This window comes from Mastomys coucha, unplaced genomic scaffold, assembly GCF_008632895.1.
Source record: "Mastomys coucha isolate ucsf_1 unplaced genomic scaffold, UCSF_Mcou_1 pScaffold18, whole genome shotgun sequence".
Lineage (NCBI taxonomy): Eukaryota > Metazoa > Chordata > Mammalia > Rodentia > Muridae > Mastomys > Mastomys coucha.
This window is the reverse complement of record NW_022196900.1, coordinates 94,872,557-94,896,562: the sequence shown is the minus strand read 5'-3', so window position 1 is coordinate 94,896,562 and position 24,006 is coordinate 94,872,557. Positions and strand designations below refer to the sequence as shown.

The following is a 24,006-nucleotide window of genomic DNA, read 5'->3' as shown; positions in this document are numbered from 1 at the left end:
GATCAAGCTTCTGAAGTGCATCTGAGTTTGCCTACTTTTTCATGTTTTTGTTGGCTTTTGAAATGTTCCACTAGACTTTTGTTCTGAAGCCCACCTTCCAGGCCAGGCCATCCACCACCAGGATGGGAAGTGCTGGGAAGGAGCTGACTGGTGGATGGAATGCTGATTGCCTGGTAAAAATGCTCTTTATGATGACAGAGATGGCTCTCTCACTCCATGAGTTCTGCGCCTGCAAATTTATCCAGCCACAATCAAGAGTACTCATGAAAGAAACCAAACTGAGCATGTACACATTTATTTTCCTATTCCCCAAGCAGCAGTCAGCTCTCTCCAGGCACCTGGGACCTGCCTTTTATCAGGATAACCTAGAGATGACTCCATGTGCACAGGAGGATGCACGAAAAACTGAGCAGACTCTAGGCCATCGTTCATAAGGGCTGAGGCATCTGTAGATCAGTCTCCAAGGTCCTGGAACCCAGGGCCATGGACACAGGGCAGGACTGCCTGTCGACAACTTCTCTTTCTGGGTTCCCGGGTCTGAAGTGCTCCCAGCAAAGGCTGCAAGCTTTATTAGGCTGAGTTCAAGTACTGAAAATGAACTAGGGGTACCAATACCAAATGTGGGGAGCTGAAACCTTAGCATGTACAGTACCTGCACAGGTAGTCCAAGCCAGTAAGTTATTACAGATGACTCCTGCCTAGCCCTGTCAGCGAGGATTAAAGGAGCTGACAATGACAGGCACTCAGGACACCCAGCCCCACTGATAGTTCCCTTCCTAGCTCCACTTCCCTCAGCACCCTTCAACCTGGTCTTGGTCCCACCTATTGGCTTAGGTTGTTGGGACCCCCATGAGGCCTCAGAATCCTCCTGGAAGTGAGACTTATAAAGCAGAAGGAAGGAGCTGCCACAGACGACAGAGGAGATGGCAAGTCAGCAAGGTCAGATATGCTGGGCTCAAGCAGGGACCTAGCCTATGGCAAGGGACACGCCCACTTCCAATGGCTGGGAGACTCTTCTGCTGTCTCCATGGTGGGAGGCACCTGCAGGGGTCTACTGGGTGGGGCAGACAAGCCCTTCTCCTAATCCCTTTGATGAGATTTGTTCTTGATTCTGGCATAAGTGGGTCCAAAATCACTCCCTAAGCCCCACTGGACCCTGGCAGCTGCCCTACAGAAAGGCCAGGGAAGAGGGAAGGGCTTTCGAGTCCCCTACCCAGTCTAGCCAAGGTCTTCACACCTCACTGGGCAGGACTCTACTGGACATCGGACTCTGTCATCTTCCTCTACAGACTTCCGCTGCCACTGAACTACTTGGAATTTACTGGGCAGTTTGCAGTCCGCTCCTGAAGCTGTTTACCTGGAGTTCACTGGTGGCTGTAACTTGCTTTCAACTCTCATGGACGTCACCTCTTCTGGCTCATACACTCACTGACACAGCCTGTGGGGTGTGGTGAGTGACTCCCTTTGCAAATGCAGAGTTGGTTTTTCTTTTCCAGGTTTTCAGTTTTGTGTGCATGCATGTTTTACCTGCATGTATGTTTGCACAGTATGCAGTCTAGTACCCTCAAAAGAGGGCGTGGCATCCCCAGGAACTAGAGCTAGATGGTTGGGACCACCCAGGCAGAGCGCTGATTCTCGCCACTGAGCCATCACTCCAGCCCCAGCTGTTCTGAGAGGGTGTCTCACTATGTAGACTGGGGTAGCCTCCAACTCACAAGACTGGCTTGCCACCAGGCCCAGCTTATGACAGTAGCTGGAACAATAGTGGGCACACAACACTGAACATTAATATCCCCTTGCTGTCCCTCCATCCCCTACACTACCTCAGCTTCTCCAGTGTTCCAGACAAGGCACATTTTGTCAGACAACTATGTCAGCAAGGCCAGGTGGCACCCTAGGCCAGCTGTCTAGGGAAGTTCTCAGGGCTCCCTACAGTCCCACTGTGGGCCTGACGAGCATGGGGCTTCAACAACCATGAAACCAGGAGTCTCCAGGATCCATCTTCATCCTGTGGTGGTAGAGCTTTAACTCCACCCGGGGAAGCCTCGGCCACGTCAGTGAACTAAGCAACTGACACACACGTGACGCAGCCCGTCTAACCTGTGCAGCTCACACGCGGCAAGCACTCGTCTCAGCCAGCACCAGGAAGCCCTTCCCCTCACACAGGAGGCCAGACGAACGGCCAAGGAAGAGAAGAGCTGTTTGGATGTCTCTAATTTCTCTTGCACTCACAAGTCGGGGGTGGGTGAGGGAGAGGGGGCTGCTGGGGGCAGTGAGGTGGTCTTAACTGGCTCACTGTGTGTGCTGGCCAGCTACTTCTCTTTGGCAAAAGCAAGCAAAGCTACAAAGGCCAGAGGCCAGGGCGGCAGCCACCTTTACTCTCTGCATGAGGTCTCTCTGTGGGAAACCAGAGCCGCCTGGGAAGCCAGGCAGTAGGAGTCCCACATCCTCAGCTCTGGTGCCTTCCCTGTGACAAAGGAAAACAGCCAGGCTGCCTGCCAACCCAGAAACACCTAGAAACGCCTCCTGTCCTCCTGCTGACCTATGCCCCAGCCATGCAGACGGCTGACCTCACTTTTTGTTGTCTTCATACATGTGCAAACATTACTCAGTAAGCAAGAGAGAGAGAGACACAGCGGCCTGCCTACCTGACAGGTCCAAAGAAATTCCTTCCCTTGAGCAGAAGCAAGAAGAGGAGTCTGGGCAGTCTCCCAAGAGGCCATACTGTAAGGCCCTCAGCGCTTGGCCTTCCTCCCAGACTCACTCACCCCTCCCACACCCACTCTCCAGGGAGCAAGAGTAGAGAGGCCTGGCCTTGGAGCCTGGACAATGAGCTGGTCTTATTCAGTCATACACAAGGATGTAGCTCCTAAGAGGGGCTCACCACGGGCCCCGCCAGGTCCAGGTTGAAAAGCCACACCCAGCTGTTGGAGCTGTGCGGCTCGCCGGTGCCCCTCCATCATACATGAAGGTACAACCATCCCACCAAAGGCCTCAGACAGACCCTGACAAGGGGAGGGTCACTTGCAGTGTGACCACAGACCTCTAGCTGTTATACAGGGGTATCACCCTGGTGATCTCCCGCCGACAGATCGGGCACCTCTTGGGCTCTGGCAAGGCAAGGTAACATTGGCGACAGGAACACACGTGCCCACACTCGAGGAAGACACAGGACTTGAAGTTGCTCAGACACACAACACAGGCGCTCTTCAGACTCTCCCTGTCCTCAGGCGAGGCTTGGCTCAGGAGCTGGGCCTCATGTTCAAGGAACTCTTCCTGGAGCTGCTGCTGGCGCAGGCGCTCCCGCCGCTGAAGGTACTGCTTCCTCAGGATGAAGAAGAGGGTAGCACAGGTGGCAAAGCCAAACACCAGGACCAGGACCTTCCAGAGCCGGACACTAGACTCCTGCCTGTGCAGCAGGCTGTCGAAGTCCTGGCTGCTCAGATAGTACTGCATGCCTTGCTTGGGGGGCTGCAGGCGGACAGAGTTGTTGTCCAGGACCAGTTCACCAATCCCTGTGAGGGTGGCTCCCACCTTCAGCATCTCCTCTGTCTCCTGGATGCCTTTGGGCCGCTCCCCACTGATGTAGTGGCCGATGGCATCTGTGAAGGACTGCACAGAGGGGTGGAACTTCTCGTATACAGTCTCTAGACCCAGATCCACTGAATCCAGGGGCTTCAGCACTCGCACGGACACAGCCACACCGTCTTCATGGGGCACGAGGTCAAAGGGCACAGTGTTAGTCCTCTGATGAATGATCTTGGAATAGTCATTCCTAAAAAAAAAAAAAATGCAAGGAGTGAAGATGAAAGAAGAGAGGAGCAGGCACCTGACCCCCACATGTGGGGTCACTTACATATGGGTACACATACAGAATCCACGGGATGGACTCCACCATCCTAACTGGAGGCCAGCCTCCAAATCAGTGTTCTAGAGCATTAGGACCACTGCAAGGAGGGGCTGCTTTAAATGCTCAAGTCTCAGTGGACACCAGGGAGCAACAGAGGTCACCTTTGTGTCACCATCACAGAAGTGCCTGAGACAAAAACCTACTAGGAGCAGACAGGAAAATGGCTCACTTCATGTGCTGGCACACAAATATTTAAGCAAATTCACATGTGACTAAGTTCAATAATTTCACTATGCTGAGAATCAACAGATTCCAGGTCCCTTCTAAAAGATGGGTTCTGTAGTCAGAGGCTGGCCTAGGAGCCTGTGCTGCAGTGGCTGCCTCCTGGGCTCTAAGGGAAGTGCACAGTGCACACAGCAGTGCTGTTCATAGAGAGGCAGCTCTGCATCCAGTCCCCAAGAAGCTAGACTCAGCAGGCCCAGGCCCAGGCCCCAGAACAGACCAAGTGAGGTGGTGTAGAGGCCAGAGGATACGCACCAAAGGTGGGTAGTTCGGTTCCACACCATCTTATGCTCCTGCAGTGACAGCCGCTGGATCACCCCCTTGCAGTTTTCCACGAACTGGCTGTTGAGTGTTTCTTTGACAGACCGCACAGCTCCTGGGGAGAGAGCAATCACGGTACCTCTGAAGGATGCTCTGGCCTCTCTTTAAGGTCTCCCACGTGTTGAGCTTCACTAATTAATCAACACAACAGCATCCGTGTCACTGTAAGGCGCGCTTAGAGAGTGCCCTGCAAAGTCCTGCATGTGAGCCATGTCACTCAGCTCTTAACTACTACACCGAGTCTCTCTAAAACAATAGAAGTCCACAGTGGTTTGGCCACCTTGTCCCAACACCACTAAAAGGCTCTTCTGAGGGCAGGTGAAGTGCCACTAAGCCTGACGACCTGAACCCTGGAAAACCTTCAAGAAGGTGGACAAAGAGCCAACTCCCCCAAGGTGTCCTTTGACTTCCACCAGTGTGGAGTGGCACCTTCACCCTGCCCTCCCACACACAAGATAAAATAAACAAATACACGTAAAAAAGGGAGGGTGTTTATGCCAGCCAAGATGGTCCTTATGGGCTACTAGAACGAGGCGGTTGCGGGCACTCACAGTAAACAAGCAAACGCACCTTCAATGACAGCATAAGGCACACACTTTCCCGGTGCTTCGGAAAGAATGTCCTTTAAATCTTCACCCAAATGAATCTTCTTAGCTCCCTAAATACAAAAAGAAATAGATATTAAGTTGGCCATGTGCTCTATCAGACTTAAGGTGTGCTGGGGCGAGGGATAAGAAGACTGGACAGGATGGTAATCAGGAGGCTGGGAATCTGGTTCTGAAGTCTGGCCCTGAAACCTGAACATGATTAGACCAGGGGCACTGGCTCCTCTTCCCCAGGCTGCAGGCGCCACAGCTACTTTCCAGTTCAACAAAACACTCCTTTCACATAAATACTTTTACATGCACATATATGAAAGGTGCTATCTGGCACACTGTAGAAGGAAGCTCAGCAGAGACAGGGACTAGCTCAAGCGTCTCCTTGATGACTTTGAACAACTTCACTCATCTGAGTCTGCTTCCAAACTGTAAAGGGAGGGAGACAATCTCATGGAACTTTTTGGGTGGGATAAATGAACTCTGACTATGGGAACACAGTCCAAGGCTGACACGCGGAGGCCATGCAATAATCAAGCATTCTCATCACCAAGAAAAACACCCGAGTAAGGTATAGACTCAGCTGTGTAAGTCTGTGTGTAACCTGACCAACAGATGGAAATCTAGCTTCGGGGCTCAAGCAGCTTTTCCAGGGAGGGTTATTTCATCCTTTCAGGGAGTAAGTCGCAAGTACCACAGGCTGGCCCAGAACTTAGCGTGCATCTTCGGGTGTCCTTCCACTTGTTTTGTTGTTGTTTGTTCTAGGGTTTTGTGTTTGTCTTTTTGTGCTTGGTTTTCTGGGGTTTTTTGTTTAGTTGGTTTTGGGGTGTTTGTTTTTTGGTTTTTGGTTTTTTGAGACAAGATCTCTCTCTCTATGTGGCCCTGCTGGCCTCAAACTCACTAAGTACACCATGCTACCCTTGACTCAGAGACTCTACCTCATTAGCACTGGGAACTTCTGATCCAATCCTCTTCTCTTCGCTGCAGGAACTGCACGGTTTTGTTTCTAAGCCCTTACTGAAGTCAACCTGGTGATAAGACTTGGGCTCCAGAGTCCATTTTCCAAACAACTGCCAAAACAAGGCTTTGGCTGATAGATTGTGAAATTCCAGCCAAAATAAACCCACCAACATGGACTGAGCACCTACTCCTCCTCCAGTGCTGGTCAAGAATGTAAATATGAAGATGCTCCTCCCCCACTATTTCAAGGTCCATCTGAATCGGCTTGACAGATACCGCAAAGCAACACTCTCAACTAAGAAAGGAGAAAGAAAAGTGTAGTGTTGCTGGGGTTACGGCCAGAGCTGTACCATATATCCGTAACCAGCCAGCTTCAGCTACCGGTCCTCAATAAGCCAACTACAAAAGCTAACTTAATAGTGAAAAACAGCGCTGGAGAGATGGCTCAGTGGTTAAGAGCACTGACTGCTCTTCTAGAGGTCCTGAGTTCAAATCCCAGCAACCACATGGTGGCTCACAACCATCTGTAATGAGCCTCTTCTGGTGTGTTTAAAGACAACTACAGTGTACTTCATAAATAAATAAATCTTTAAAAAAAAAAAAACAGTGAAAAACAAGCGAGGGCAAAAAGATCTAGTGGCTCTACCCCAACTTTATCTTTGGGTACTAACAAAAAAGTAAGGGCTTTTCACATTTTTACCTTACTACTTTTTATTATATGGGTGGTTTTGCCTGCATGCATATCTGTGTACCACGTACAAGCCTGGTACCCAACAGAGGCCAAAAGACTCCCTGGGACTGGAGTCACGAATGATTTGTGAGCTGTCATATGGGTGTTGATAATCTAACATAGGTTCTAAAAAAACAACCAGTACTCTTAAACTGAGCCATCTCTCCTGCAGGAAGCAAGGCATAACTGAGCAGTGGGATTAAGATATCATTCTGCCCAGCTCCAAGGCCTCAGCCCCAGTCTTTCCTACCAAGGTCATCTTGACAAGTTCTCCCTCCCACTACCCCCAGGGCCTTGGCTTCTCCCTCTCCCAGCAGCAGGAACTTCCTGGGGGAAATTTCAATTTCTTGGGAGTCCACTGTTTCAATAGTCTGATAGTCAATGGGAAGGACACAACAGAAATCTTCACTGCTGCCTGGCTGGTTATGCTACCCTTGAACCCAAAGACCTAAATTTAAGTTCCAAGCTGGCTTAGTTTCAATGCCTCTCGCTGTGATAAAACACTGGGAGGAAAACAACCTACAGGAGAAAGGGTTTATTTGGGTTTTTCACAGTTCAAGGATGTGCTCAATCAACCTGGGGAAGTAGCTAGTTTTATATCAACTTGACACAAGCTGGAGTTATCTGAAAGGAGGGAACCTCAATTGAGAAAAACTCCCCTAAGACTCAGCTTAACTAGAGACTGAAGGTAGAGTGCTCCAGTCTATTGTGGGTGGCGCTACCCCTGGACTAGTGATCCTTCCTTCTGTAAGAAAGCAGGCCCAGCAGCCCATGAGGAGCAAAGCAGTAGGCAGCCTTCCTCCAAGGCCTCTGCATCAACTCCTGACTCCAGGCCCCTACCCGGTTTCAGTTCCTTCTGACTTCCTTCAGTGATGAACAGTGATTTGGAAACATAAGCCAAAAAAATAAACCCTTTCCTCCCCAAGATCATTTGGTCAGTGTCCCATCACATCTGACTAAGGTGATTTCAGCTCCTGCTTAGTTGACAGTTAACACTAGCTGTGTGACATTTCCTTTCAATCTCAAATGTCTGGGTTTGCGATCATTAGGGAATACCCATTGTCATCTATCTCAGGCAATTATTAAGCTGACAAAAATAAAACTGAACAGAAATGTGTGGTGTGAGCTGTTAAGTCCCTCAAATGAGAATGCAGTTTTAAAGTAGCTATGATATACAAAGAAATGGTTGTAGAAACCAGGAGCCAAGCAGTTAAATAAATGAGCCTCTAAGTTTGCTGTTCTCCAAGTTGGAATCACCCCTGCCTTACATATCTTCACATGCTCCATCTCCACCCCAAATATCACCTCGTTTAAAATGTCGTCGCCCCCTGTCAACTGGCCACAATCTAGAATCACTTAGAAAGAGTGTCTCAATAAGGAACTGTCTATATTGAGTCAGCTTGTGTAGGCATAGAAGACACTGTCTTGGTAGCTCTAACTGAAGTGGGGAAACTCGCTGTTGTGTTGTGACTAACACCATTCCCTAAGTCTGGGCTCTGGACTGTGTAACAGTAGAGAAATCAAACTGAGCGCTAAGCATGCGTGCGTTTCTCTCGACTCAGACATGATTGAACAGCTGCCTCAAGTTCCTGCCTGGGCTTCCCCGCGATGATGGATGGTAACCTGAAACTAAAAACTAAATAACCCTTCTCCCTCTCCCAAGTCGCTTTCTGGCGGATATTTTACTATAGCAAAAGAAACGAAACTCTCCGTTTCCCTATCCTTCCACTTTTCTCTGCCCTACTTCAACCCGATTCTCGCCCTATCACAAGGTCCAACACAGTGTAGACGTCTCGTTGTCCTAGAATGTAATATCCACCAGGACAATGGCCTGTTTTTCTCACTACCTGATGTTCAGCAGGTTTTCGAGAAATAGTTTTTACAGCACTGCAACGACGTCCAGTGCACCGAGGATAACTCCGGGGCTTCGGAGCGAAGGGGCGGGGCAGCCTCGAAGCAGCAGGTGGCCGGGGTCCCCTTTGGCTGCACGTCGTCTGGGGCCCTGTGGCTCCCGGGTGTGCCCCGACGCGAGCTGCCAGCGAGGCCGGGCTGGACCCCCGCACTGACCTTGAGTTCCTGTGCGACCTGGGCCTTCTGCCGGTATATGGAGTACAGTACGGCGGTGACCATCGAACTGGTGCCCAGCAGGATGACCTGGCCGAGCGACGGTCGCGACCCGCTCTCCATGGCGACCCCAAGCCGCACAGGCTGCCTCGAAATCGCCTGTGACCTCCTACGCAGCCGCGCAGCCCTTCCCGGAAACCGTAGGCCCGTCGCCCGTCGATGACGTAAACACAGGAAGTGGGGGACGGGGGTGGGGCAAAGGGGACCGGAAGACTTTGCCTAGGTGGTTGCGACCTTACTGCGGCTTCATGGGAAACCGGTGGGATCCCTGGAGGACCTTGACGGTTCCACGCGCTGGCTGTGGTCACGTGGGAGCGCTCCCTCCGGGTTTCTAGACTTTCTTGCGCTGTTTTTGTTAAATGACACCTTATTTATCCTATGAGAGCGTGCCTTGGTGCACATTTAAAGGACAGGAGTCTGTATATGAGAGTCCCGGTCTCTCCTACTTTATGGGTTCTTGGGATGGAACTCAAGTTCTTAGCCATAGTGGCAAGCGCCTTTACCCACTGGACTGCTTCTCCAGCCCTTGCTGGATTATTTGATGTTGCCGCCATCAGTTGGGGAGCTGAATAAAATCTGTGTTAAGCACTAAGAAGTGTTGCGCTTTAAGCTATCGGGAAAACCTTGAAACCTGGATTTTAAAGATGAAGAAACTGTAGCCAGAGGGGATGAGGAACATGGTTAGAGCCATACTGCTGGGGAGAGCTGGAGAGTAATTAGTCCAGCTTCAAAGTCCTCAACCTCTACACCAGCTGAATTACAAAAATAGCTCTTAATCTACCACGGCCACCCCAAAACAGCATACTACTTACTTAATAATAACAGCAATTATTTTTATTGAGTGACTATTATATGCCATGTACTGTAGTTACGTCTCCTAGACCTGCATTTCATTCCACTCTCTAGGGACCAAACCCAGGGCTTCAAATGTTCATACACTTAGCTCCATCCCAGCCCCTCTGGACCAGCATTTGATGCATTAGGCACTGCCACAGTAGAGGTTTCAGGAGAGGAAACTAAGGCTTGGGTTAAGAAATACACTTAGTTCAGCACTCGGGAAGCAGAGGAAAGCAGACCTCCGTGTTCAAGGCCAGTCTGGTCTACACAGTGAGTTCTAATACAGCCAGGACTACACAGAGAAACCTTGTCTCAAAAGAAGGCGGCAGGGAGACTATAAATACACTCAGACCCAGGTGACCTATCAAGAACTTTTCCAACTCCTCTCAGACATCTGCTTCCTAAAACCAGAGACACCATGAATCTTAGCCAGCACATCTGCCTGCAAAGTCTGAGTTCTCCTTGCAGTGCCCTATAGGTTATTCTTCAAAGTCCTCAAAATAGATAGATCTGTTGACACAAATCAATATTCACTGGAGTGTTTTTAATAACAAAAGAATGCAAATTATCTAATGCCAATAGTCAGTTGGCTGAATAAAATTTGAAACATTTGTTGAGGCAGGAAAAAGAAGCTCCTTACTCAGCAATTTGGCCAAAGCCTCTTGCCAGAAAAGAATTCCAGAATAAGGGTGGTAAGACAGCTAGCCGGTAAAGCTTCATGCTTGCTGTCAAAACTGAGTTCAGTTCCTGGGACCCACAGGATGGAAGGAGAGATCCAACTGTTAAACGCTGTCCTCTGATCTCCGCTCACAGGCTATGGTGTGTATATTCCCAACATGCACAGGATAAATAAAGAAATAGATGTAAAAAAAAAATAATTCCAGCACAATTAGCAATTGTCCAAGGTCTTCCTCCCCTCCCAGCTGTAAACCTGCAATTTTCTAGGAATCTCACCAGAAACCTCATTTACAGAAAACTTGCATGTACTAGCTCCCTCCTGCAACTCTAGGGAGTTCTAGATCGTAATTTTATCCAAGGCATCTTCAATCTCACATATCAAAGACAGGGAGGAGGTCCTTAGCAACTGCTTTAGATTTAGCATGAGAGCCATCTAACTGGTCTAGCCAATCAATTGCCATGTTCCTCGAGGAACCTATTCCCACACTTAGGTGTGTCTTATTTTCTTCTCAATGCCTTCTCTAACCCTCAAGATATCTATAATAAAAATCTCCAGCTTTGCCTCATTATACTGACTGGCCCTGGAACACTTTTTTTGTTCTCAATGCCTTCTCTTTTTTCTTCTTCTTCTTTTTTTTTTTTTTTTTTTTTTTTTTTTTTTTTTGTTTTTTGTTTTTTGTTTTTGTTTTTTTGTTTTTTTCGAGACAGGGTTTCTCTATATAGCCCTGGCTGTCCTGGAACTCACTCTGTAGACCAGGCTGACCTCGAACTCAGAAATCCGCCTGCCTCTGCCTCCCAAGTGCTTGGATTAAAGGCGTGCGCCACCACTGCCTGGTTCTCAATGCCTTCTCTAACCTTCAAGATATCTATAATAAAATCTCCAGCTTTGCCTCATTATACTGACTGGCCCTGGAACACTTTTTTTGTTGTTGACTAAGCCAGGAATCCATTTGGTCTGAGTTGAAGTCCCTAAAAGTCTAGGGAAACTCCAGCTGATAGGGGTGACAGTGGGGAGCTGTGTCTCTGTCCCCAGATCCCTGATATCTGTAAGTTGAAAAATGGGAAAGCAATGCCTTTAATCCCAGCTCTTGGGAGGCAGAAGCAGGTGGGTTTCTAAGTTCGAGGCCAGCCTAGTCTACAGAGTGAGTTCCAGGACAGCCAGGGCTATACAGAGAAACCCTGTCTTGAAAAACAAAAAAAGGCCAGGCGGTGGTGGCACACGCCTTTAATCCCAGCACTCGGGAGGCAGAGGCAGGCATATTTCTGAGTCTGAGGCCAGCCTGGTCTACAGAGTGAGTTCCAGGACAGCTAGAACTATACAGAGAAACCCTGTCTCAAAAAAAAAAAAAAATGGGAAAGCAGACTTCAGATGTGTTTGAATAGGATCCTATTTTTGGTTCTGTTTGCTGTTGTTGAGACAAGATCTCACTGTGTAGCCCTCACTAGCTCGGGACTCACTATATAGACCAAACTGTCCTCAAACTCAGAGATCTCTCTACCTCTGCCTGAAGAGTAATGGGATTAAAGATACACTCCTCCATAGCCAACAACCCTATTTCCTTTTGAAAGAAGGGAGAAGAATGCTGCTCTTATGTTCCATTTGTTTTTGAGACAGAAGCTCAGATAGTACAGTCCAGCCTTCAACTCAACAGGTAGCCAGGGATGACCTTGAACTCCTAATCTTTCTGCTAACATTCCAAGTGCAGGAATTACAGGCCTGTGTCACTCCTGGCTTAGAAGGTCATGCTTTTGGGTCTCTGGAATGATTCACAAAAGGCTGATCATTTAGTGTTTTTTGTTTTATTCCATAGAAGGAAACTGGTGCCGGGAGAATGTTGGCCTCAACTTCATCACCTTTTGGGAAGTAAGATCCAAAACCTTTTGAGATGAGGAAGGGCATGATCCAACCTGTTTAGTCATCAAAAGTCCTTTATCTTTATGTCACTGCAAAGGAAAGAACAACAGAGTGGTCACAAAACTGAAATCTAGGGAGCGTCTCTGCTGCAGATCGGTTGGGGTCCTCGGCTACTGAGTCAAGCACCCTTGCCTTATACTTCAGGCCCTTGTATGGCTTTCTTGGGAGCGTGTTAAAAAGCCTATCACTCTTAACAGAGACAGGCTGGTTGGAAATAACCCTGCCTCTTTCTTTCTTTTCTTCTGCCAAAGGCTGAATTCCTTTGTGAGTGTTGCTGAGAAGACCGTAGACAGGCTGAAGTTTACATCATGTGGACCTCATTAGGCATGAGAGTCGGACAATTTCAGCTGTGCCAGATGTCCCCAGGGAACCATTTCCAGCTGGGGAATGGCTGTCCTCACTGAGTCACAGTGAAGGATGATCACTGGCCTGGAGACTCTGAGCTGGGCTCCTAAAGCAAGAGTGGATAGAAGAGATGACCTGGGACAGCACCACAGACTGACAGAACATTACCTAAAACCCAAGTTCACAGTTCTCCTCAGAGAAGCAAAAATGGCCTTCTGGTCACTGGGTAAATGCCCCGAAGGCATTCACTGGGGTTTAAGGACCAAGTAGATTTGAAAGCTGGCCTGTTAACACCTGCAGGGACACAGCCAGGTTAGTGCCACAGGGAACAGGAAATAGAAAAGATAACAAGGGACTGAAGAGATAGCTGACCCGTTAAGAGCACAGGCTGCTCTTCTAGAGAACAGGGGTTCAATTCCCAGCAATATGCCAGCTCACAACTGTCCAACAAGTCCAACAAGTCCAACTGTCCAATTGTCCAACAAGTCCAACTGTCCAACTGTCCAACAAGTTCCAGGGTTTCTGAAACTCTCACACAGATATACTTGCAGGCAAAACATCAATGGACATAAGAAATAAAAATAAATTATTTATTTTAAAAAAAGAAAATCGGCAAGATCTGAATCCCCCCACTTGGGAAGACAGCTGACATAATTATCAGAAATTATCTGATATACTCAGCATATTTCTTATGGTGTTGGGTCCAATCCCTGTACGTGCTAGGCAAGCACCTCCAAGCCTGAAAATATTTTTTTTTTAATTAAAAAGTACTAATTTGTGGAGCATGGTGCACACCTTTAATCCCAGCAGCACTCAGGAGGCAGAGGTAGGCAGATCTCTGTGAGGCCAAGGCAAGCTTGGTCCAGGGGAGCCAGGGCTGTTATGAAGAGAAAGCCTCCTCTAAAAACAAACAAAAAAATATTAATGTATTAGTAGTAGTGGCAGTAGTAGAATAAGAGGGGCATCGCCATGCCCTGATGCATGTGGAGGTCAGAGGACAGCTTTTAGGAGTCAGTTTTCTCCTTCCAGTGGGTTCTGGGGGTAGAACTCAGACCACGAAGCTCCAGTAGCAGGAACTTCACCTGTTGTGCCAGGGAAACATTAGTGATCCCCGCCCCCTCCCCCCCCCCACACACACACACGGGAGCCCATCTGATGCAACTCACAGCAGGGTCTTTACTCTCTTCGAGCATGCTCGCTCCCCACCCCGCAAGGCACTACCTTCACGCAAGACAGCTTTGGTGGTGGGGGAGCCCCGAATGTCTATGGGGCAAGGCTTTATAGTAAACAGCAAGCAGGGAGTACATGTGTAAGCATCTAATTGGAAAGCTCCTGGGGCCTTTAACGTAATTGGCTGGTGCTGGGAGTCATATCGTAAACTTAACTTCTGCTCCCCTTTGCATTGGTGGCCATTAGGCAGGAGGTGGGCTTGTAACCTGGGGTGTAGGTCTGTTAGAGGGATAATCAGGAGACACTGGTCTTGTTGGGGGTTAGCCTAGAGACTAGAGCTAAGCTCAGGTTTTGTTGGGGCAACTTGGAAACTAATGCTAGATACCAGCCTGTTAGTCTACCTAAGTTCAAACTTAGGTCTGGTTCTTTAAAATGGAGTCTGAATTTAAAAGCTTTGGCATTTCAACCCACTGAGCCATCTCATACCACCTGCTCAAATATATATAAATATAATATAATATAATATAATATATATATATATATATATATATATATATATATATATATATATATTGGTTTTTCCAGATAGGGTTTCTCTGTGTAGCCCTGGCTGTCCTGGAACTCACTCTATAGATCAGGCTGGCCTTGAACTCAGAAATCCGCCTGCCTCTGCCTTCTAAGTGCTGGAATTAAAGGCGTGTTCCACCAGTGCCCGGCCCAAACCATATTTTTAATGAGCATATTTGTAATCCCTTCCAGTATTCTCTCCCAGTACAGAGAGGGGGTTCAGAGGGCACAAGAATGGCATTTTTCTTTTAATAATCAATTGAAAAAACTCAGAGTTCATAAAATGGAATGTACTATAAAACAGATTTATTTTTTATGGGTCTGTATGTTTTAGCTGCTTGTCTGTGAATACACTATGTGCGTGCAGTGCCTGTGGAGACCAGAAGAGGACATTGGGTACCCTGGAACTAGAGTAATACATGGCGGTGAACCATCTAATGTGAGCAGCAAGCGCTCCTAACTGATGAGCCAGGGCTCTGGCCCCCAAATAGACTTATTTTCTAAAGAATAAAAAGAAGAAAAGCTTAAAGAATAAGTTAACTAACAGGCTATGGGCAGCTAGGATCAGTCAGTCATGTGCTCAGAGCTCAGCTTTGACGGGAATGTGTGGAGGTACAATTAAGCGAAAGCGAAGCAAACAGCAGGAGGATTCCAATGCAGGGTCATGTGTGCAAGCCCTGAAAGGAAGCAGTCATTACTTACAAGCTGCAGAGTCTTTCCAAGGCCCACCAATGACAGCACTGCCGTCAGTGCTCATAAGACTCAGGCTTTGAGGGTTCCTGGAAGAAGAGACATCCACAGAGGAACACCTATAGCCCACACCAGCATCTTTTTAAAATACTATTTACTTCCAGGTGAAGCATCCATTGAAATGTTTCCCTTATGTCTGTCCTGTTTGTTTTGTGTGTCAGATGTTGCTACATTACCCACACTACCCACCAACTCCTTACCTCAAGTGATCTTCCTGCCTACTGAGTAGCTGGAGTTATAGGTCTATGCCACAGTTTCTAGCTTCTTTTGTCTGTGTTGTTGTTGTTGTTGTTGATGATGATGTTGTTGTTGTTAGTTTTGATTTGTTTGTGGTGCTGGGGATTGAACCCAGGGCCTTGTGCATGCTAAGCAAGCATCCTACCTCTGAGCTGTACCCCCAACCCTGGTTTCTGGTTACCAAGAGTTCTTTATATATTCTTGATATCAGCCCTCAATGAAATCACATATATGACTTGCTGACATTTCTTCATATCTCCAGCTTGCCCTCTCATTCTCTAGGCTGTCCTTTGGAGAGCAGAGGTTCCGAGTTTTTAATAAAGCCCAGTAAAACCAAGTTTCCTTTTAGGGCTTCTGCTTTTGTTAGCTCATCTAAGAAATCTTTGCCTGTGGGTTGAAGGAGTGGTTTGGGAGAAAAACGTGTTTGCTCTACAAACACAAGGTCCAGAGTTCAAATCTCCAGCCACTACATAAAAAGCCAGGCAAAGAGTGGGGAACCTTGGGAACTCTCTGGCCAGCTAGCCTAACAAAAAAAGTAGTAAAGTTCCGGGAAGAGGGAGAGTGCTTGTCCCAAAGCAGTAAGGCAGGGAGTGGAAGGCACTCAGTGTCCTGCTCTGGCCTCCACACGGAAGCACATAGGTGTGCATGCTCACACAGTCACCACACACACACACACACACACATATACACACATACATACACCACACACATACATCACACACGCACATACACACACACCACACACACACATATACACCACACACACATACACACACATACAGCATACACACATACATCACATAAACATACACATACAACACACACACACATCACACACACATATGCATCACACACACATACACACCACACACACATCACACACACACATTCACACACCACACACACACGTACACACCACACACACATACACATACATACAGCGCACACATATACACCACATAAACATACACATACAACACACACACATCACACACACATATGCATCACACACACATACACACCACACACACATACATCACACACATGCACATTCACACACCACACACACATACACACCACACACACATACACATACATACATAAAGCACACACACATACACCACATAAACATACACATACAACACACATCACACATACATATGCATCACACACACATACACACCACACACACATACATCACACACACACACATTCACACACCACACATACACATACATACAGCGCACACATATACACCACATAAACATACATGTACAACACAAACACACCACACACACATACACCACATACACACCATACACACATACATCACACACATACAGCGTGTACACATACACCACATAAACATACATATACACACATACACACACATACATCACACACACACATACACACACCACACCACACACACACATATACACCACACATATACACACACCTACACCACATAAACATACATGTACAACACAAACACACCACACACACACATACACCACACACACACCATACACACATACATCACACACATACAGTGCACACACATACACCACATAAACATACATACACACACATACATCACACACACACACACACATACACACCACACCACACACACACATATACACCACACACACATACACACACACCACATAAACATACATGTACAACACAAACACACCACACACACACACACACACACACACACACACACACATTTTGTCTACATTTTGTCAAAAATCACAAAACTGCCAGGCATGAAAATGGATTCTGGAGTCCCAGAGTAGGAGGTATGGTCAAGGCTTGGGAGCTAGGAGGCCAGTCCTGGATTACAAGCAAGACCATCTCACACTAAAACAAGCTAGTGACACACGCCTTTTTTTTTTTGGTTTTTTTTTTTTTTGGTTTTTCGAGACAGGGTTTCTCTGTGTAGCCACGGCTGTCCTGGAACTCACTCTGTAGACCAGGCTGGCCTCGAACTCAGAAATCCGCCTGCCTCTGCCTCCCAAGTGCTAGGATTAAAGGCGTGCGCCACCACCGCCAGGCTCGACACATGCCTTTAATCCTAGCACTTGAGAGGCAGAGGCAGGTGGTTGTCTGTAAGTTGAGGCCAACCCAGTGAACACCGGAAGTTCCTGGCCAGCCAGGGCTACCTACATAGTGAGACCTCATCTCAAAACCAATAGACAACTTACACACATCTCCTCTGTTTTCTCTCAGAAGTTGTGCAGGTTTAGGCGCATCATTAACTTTGGCAGCTGGACCTGGCATGGTTTCCCATGAAGCAGTTTGTATTGTCACATCACCCCTGCAAAGTGACGAGGACGATGCTCATCCCATTTCACACACACAGGCACCAAGGCTCAGCCAGAAATCACAGGGCTTACCCACCTCCTCGTACATGCTTCAGGAGAACGTATGTAACGTTGTGTATTTTTCTCAGACGGTGTTCTAGATTCACTTGGAAATGACCGTGCAGCAAAGAATGACTCTGAGCCACTGATTCTCTTGCCTATACCTCTCGGTGTGAGGGACTGTGCCCAGTTTCCGCCGTGCTGGGAAATTAACCCAGGGTTTCACACACACGAGGCAGGCACTCTGCCAGCCGAGCTCCATCCCAGTCAGTTAATATCACCGGCCTCAGGAACAACCTGGCAATTGAGTCATTTCCATCTGTGAACCATATCGCTTGAATTCAAACGTTTATCACCACAGTCCATCTGGAAAGCTAGTCTGGGAGCCAAAATTCCTGGATTCAAATCGAGGCTCAGGTCAGTCCGTCACCAGGGAAAATGCAAATGATTTGTTTGAATAAACTCACCCTCTGAAAGCCTTTCAATCATTTTACATCATGGGGCATGTTCCGTGGTTGTTGCAGTTGATAGTTTCGGCCACGTGGAGGAGCCAGGAGCATGGGAAACAGAAGATCAGTGCACATGAGGGAGACCAGCTCCAGGAAAGTAAGGATGGAAAAGGAAAAAAGATCTTGGTTTTTGTATTGGTTGATTGGGTGGTAGGTTGGTTTGGTCTGGTCTGGTTTGGTTTGGTTTGGTTTGGTTTGAGGCAGGGTCCCATGTATCTTAAGCTTGCCTCAACCTCACTGTGGAGCCAAGGATGCACTATGATGACTTCATCAAAGATGACATCAGACTCTTGAGGCGCCTGCCTCCACCGATCAGAGGTTTGCATCACTAGGGTTGCTTTCCGTAATTCTGGGGATCCAACGCAGGTCTATCGCATGCCGCATACTAGGCGAGCACTCTATCGACTGGGCCACAACCTCAGCCCGGATGAGGGAAATTTAAGGAAAACACCGACTGAATTATGGTCCCTCGAGAGCCCAGGAAACTCTCAGGCTCACTGCTCATCAGCAGGCCCTGTGGCAGTATCTGTAAATGGCCTTTCCCCTGGCCTCACCCGGGAACCATGGGAGCCACGTAGCCATCGGGGAGACATCTACAACCTGTTGGTAAGGAAGAATGACTCACTCAAGTCAGGCTTGGGAGTCAGGTGCCTGAGAGCTAGGTCAGCCATGCCATCTCTGGCCAGGCCTGTAATCTACCTGAGCCTAAGAGGTGGTGGTGGGGTTTTGGCTTTCTTTGGTTTGGCTGGTTACTGAGACAAGATCTCTCAGAGCCCCTGTAGTGGGTCTCTCTAACTCACTCTTCAGTTAGGGTGATCTTGAACTTCTTATTCTCTCATCTCCTCTCCTAAGCTCTGGGACCACAAGGTTGCTACACTGGGCCTAGTTAAGCCTTAGCCCCCACCCCTCTGTGTGTGTTCTCTCTCTCTCTCTCTCTCTCTCTCTCTCTCTCTCTCTCTCTCTCTCTCTCTCTCTCTCTCTCGATTCTTTGTGAATTTCACATTCTACACCCCAGTCCCACTCATCTCCCTGCCCCTCCATATTTGCCCTCTGCCTTTTCAACCTAGCCCCAAAAGAACACAAATAAACAAAATAAAACAACGACAACAAAAATATCTCATTGTGGGAGCTTCAGTGTGTCGCTGTGTGTCACACAGTCCACCCTTTTGCCCAAACAGCTTTTCTTGCAAATGTTCATTGCAGTGAGTCATTGGTCCAGTTTGGGACCTCTGGCTTCAGCTACATTATCAGTACTGGATCCTCACTGGAACTCCTCTCTGATGTCTGTCCAGGAGAGGTGCAGGGCCTGCTTTCCCCAATGCATCAGCTGGCACAGTGCAAGGCCAACTCTCCTGCTCTTATGCCCTCAGGGCCAGCTTTCCCACGCTGCCCAGGTGCCAGGTGCCAAGTGCCAGCTCTGCAGAGCCCTCAGACGTCAATATGGCCCCAGGCAGCAGCGCAGACCAGAGACAGCCTTTGGTAGTCACACGGGCCATGGACCACGTCAACACAGGCCCTCACTGCCGCAGGGCCATGGACCCACACATGGTCTTTAATGGCAGCTCGGGCCAGGACCTCTCCATGGCCTCAGGTGGCATCGCAGGCTCCCCCCAACAGGCTGTTCCTCACTACTGTCAACTCTCCAGTTCCATTTTTTTTATTGTGCACACATCCTTCAGTTTTTCTTTCTCTTCCATCACTCCACCACTTACTTTCTCATCTTAGTGACACCTGGGGCCGCTGGGTGTCTTCCTCAGGGGTCACCTCAGGTGAGATCCACCCTGCCTGTGCAAGTGGCATCAAGGCCTCAGTCTCTTATCTGTCAAACGAAAATGGAGGTGGCTGACTCTTTAAGTGGCTTCCTCTAGAAATTCAAATTAATAAAAATTAGGGGAAAAGAACACATTCTCCATTCCATACATTGGATAGCCATTTCAATATTATGAGCCCCACTTCTCCCAGCTAGAGAAAGGGGAACGTCCCAACTTCTCCACTATACATCTAAGCTCAGACAAGCTGAACCTGCAAACTCACAGACAGGACACAGCTGTCTGTTCAACTGAAAACGTTATGGACAGCCAGGGCTACATAGTAAAACCCTGTCTCAAAAGAAAGCAGAACAAACAAACAAACAAAGCAGCCAGTATGCAGCACTCCTCTATGGCTTCTGCCTCAGTTCCTGCCTCCAGGATCCTGCCCTGAACTCCTATCCTGACTTCCTTCCATACTGGACAGCAACCTACAAGCTGAAATAAACCCTCTCCTCCCCAGGTTGCTTTTGGTCACATTTTAGCTCAACAACGAGAAGTAAATTAGGACAAGAAATTAACGATAAGCAAGGACACCCCAGGCTGACTGTAAGTGGGAAAGGCAGTGTCAAAGCTGGCCTCAGTGTACGAGCAATATTCTGATTGTACCATTTGGGCTAAGGGTTTGCACTGTGGTCCAGGGGCTGAAGTCTCAGGGCAGAGGGGAGGGTCTGACTGTCTAATAATTAGTCTGAAAAAAAAACCAAGTCACACCCTTTACCTATTGAAGCATTATATATATATAATGGCTATTAGCCTCAGGCCCAGTGAAATGGCTCAGCTGGCAAAGGTGCTTGCTGCTAAGCTGTGGGATCCCCCCACAACTCTCAGGGCCAAGGACTAGTAGAAATAACACATCAAACCCTAAAAGCCCAACTTCTAAAACAAAAGACAACCACCTACACCCCCAATGTACAATTAATGATAGCTCTAACTACACTAAACATATTTAACATCTACAAAAACTCCAAACACCCTCCTGTCTCCCTCCACTGGCACACACCAAAATTAAACCCCCTAACCTAGTACGATGGCATGATCCTTTAGATGGAATTTGGATGGGACCAGACCCTCTCCTTACAACGGGGAGGGATTTCGCTTGTGTTTTCCCACAGGACCAGCCTAAGCCTATCTGTCCGACACCACCCCACTAACCAAGAAGAGAGCGGCCTCTGGCTGGCAGATCAAGGATGAAGGAGGAGGAGGCAGAAGGACTCGGAGACCCACTTGAGGGTGGTGGAACGCAGCCTAAGATGGGGGCCTCAGCTGGGGTGAGAAACAGCACAGGCTGAGGCCAACGCTGAGGTTTCCAACCTCCCAGGCATTCAGACACCACTGGGAATCATGAGAAGTTGGGGGTGGGGGCGCTTAGCTCAGGGTGAGTGTCCTGAGCACCGAGGAGATGGAGAACCTTCAGGAGACTCAGCCTGCAGGGCTAACACTTTCCCCCACATGGAGGTTCTGGAGGAGAGAGACTGTTATCCAAACTGTTTATTCATGAAAAAAACAAAACAAAACAAAAAAAACCGGTACATACAACTTACTCAGGGTGGACCAGAGATTAAATACCTTTTGCAGGAGGGAATGTCCGGGAAGGGAAGCTTATTAGCTTCCTCAAAGCCATTTAGATACCTTATTAACATGGAGAACTCTGGGCTCTATGCTATGTGACCAGTAGTCACAGTCTTCATGTGGGGTGTCATGGTCAAGTGCTCCAGGACAGGAACTGGGTCGGGACAAATTCAAACACCTACTGTTCTCAATTATGAGAATTGCCAGGATTTCTTAATCCGCTCGACCTTGCCAATTTCTGTCTGGTGACATGGTTCCACTTGCCCCTCACTTAGCCTCATAAGCTGAGTTTGATTTCCAGAAACCACACAGTAGAAAGCTGTCCCCTGTCCCCAGCATTACCATGACAAAGAGTCCACATGCACAAAGATATATCATAAACAAATGATTATAAGCAAGGTTTTTTGTTTTGTTTTGTTGTTTTTTGTTTGGTTTTTTGGGTTTTTGAGACAGGGTTTCTCTGTGTAGCCCTGGCTGTCCTGGAACTCACTCTGTAGACCAGGCTGGCCTTAAGCTCAGAAATCTGCCTGCCTCTGCCTCCCAAGTGCTGGGACTAAAGGTGTGCGCCACCACCGCCCAGCTTGTAAGCAAGTTTTTAAATGAGTTTCTTGGGGCGGGGGAGGTTGCTTGGTCAGTAAAATCCCACACAAACATGAAGAGCAGGGGTCATTCAGCCACATAGAAAGCACACCTATAATACCCAGTTTGGAGAGGGAGGAGACAGGAAGGTCCCTGGAGCTTGATGACCAGCTGATCTAGCCTAATATATGAGATCCCAGTTCAGAGAGAGACTGCTGAAGGAAAGAAAGAAAGAAAGAAAGAAAGAAAGAAAGAAAGAAAGAAAGAAAGGGAGGAAGGAAGAAAGGCAGATATGATGGTGCACACCGTTAATCCTGGTGCTGGGGAGGCAGGAGGCAGCAGCAGGAGGATCTCTGTAAGTCTGAAGCCAGCCTAATTTACAAAGCAAGTTCCAGGCCAATATAGTAAGACCCACCGGAGGGTATCAAAGGTGAAGGGAAGGAGGGACTGGGGAGGGTTATTCTTGATTCCTTACTGAATTTCACATGTCCTTCCAAATCCTAAGGAAAGAGTTAGGAATAAGAAACTTCTTTCCTGAGCCATGTTGCCTTGGTTATTGCTCCCAATAGGACCCCACCTCAGCTGCCAGCACCCAACACTGGCTCTCCCCACCCCCTCAGCTGCCAGCACCTAAGCTGGCTCTCCCCACCCCTTCCCTGTTTAGCTGTCTCCGCAGCACCAATTACCAATTACCCTGTCACATCCTCAACTCTTTAATACTGCCTGGCGCATAGTAGGTGTTCAGTATGTGCTTGTTCACCAGATGAACTGAAGAATAACCCACCCTCCAGGCAAGCGGTATAACGATCCTGTAGATGAGGATGTTGGGGCTCAGAGAGGACCCCATGGCTGGGAAATAGTGGCTCCAGAATTCACACACACCACCAAAGGCAGGGGTCACCCCTCAGAGTCCTTCTACCTGTGCTCACAATGTGTCTTTGGTGGGGAAGGCCACACTTCTTCAGGGAAATGTGGGCAGAGGGGCAGGGGCGCAGGGGTATAAAAGGCCAATGGAGGCTCTGGGGTCTGGGAGGAAGAGGGGAAGTCACTCATGTTCCTGACTCAAAGGTGTCACTGATAATCAATGCAGCTGGAGATGGGAAACATCTTACTTAGCACAGACACTGATCTCAAGACACAGGCTGACTTCAGCAGCAGCAGCGCAACAGGAGAAGCACCGCTCCCGAATGCTTTGAGGGACTTCATGGAGACCCTTTATCCAAGCCCAGGGGATGAATGCGGTCTGGCCCATCTTTTCCTTGAACTAAAATGAGGCTGAATTCTTGGGTTCCCACCCCCCCAGAAGCATCTCTCCAGTTAATCACCCCCTTCCTTTCCGAGACTCTTGGATCCGGCCCCATTCTTTCAGTCTGCAGTGCAACCTACACGTTTGTTTATCATCTACTAAGACTTGGGGCCAGAGAGCATGGAGCACACTGTGAATCGAATCGTGTCTTCTCTGCTTCTGAGGCCTGAGTGCAGGCACACAGTAGGCACTTGTTTATACACGCCGAGCAAGGATCCAATAAACAGGAGGACCTGTGAATGGTGATGGCTATATTTGTTAGAGCTTTGGCTCACAGGAGCTTATACTTGTCTGTCTATCAATTTGTCTATGCCCATGTGTGTCCCTGCTGGGGTATAAACGAATGTCCAGAGTTCTGAGCAGTATCAGAAGTCAGAGGGATGGGGAACACATTTCTTCCCTGGGGAGGGAGGGGTATGGAACTCTGGCATGTGAACTTGAAGAGAGTTCTCTTTGCACTGGGGTCCAGCCTTGAACCTCATTATTTCTAACACACAC

General features: G+C 48.2%; 1 protein-coding gene across 1 annotated transcript; it reads right to left on the bottom strand.

Annotated features, from left to right (window-relative positions):
* Window positions 1-279: 279 nt before the first annotated feature.
* On the bottom strand, window positions 280-9,019 carry Mul1 (mitochondrial E3 ubiquitin protein ligase 1). The gene is made up of 4 exons (XM_031379205.1): window positions 8,807-9,019; window positions 5,024-5,111; window positions 4,388-4,508; window positions 280-3,775 (listed from the first exon to the last, which is right to left on the bottom strand). The coding sequence occupies exons 1-4, from the start codon at window positions 8,924-8,926 to the stop codon at window positions 3,046-3,048; spliced, it is 1,059 nt and encodes a 352-aa protein (XP_031235065.1). The 5' UTR covers window positions 8,927-9,019; the 3' UTR covers window positions 280-3,045.
* Window positions 9,020-24,006: the final 14,987 nt, after the last annotated feature.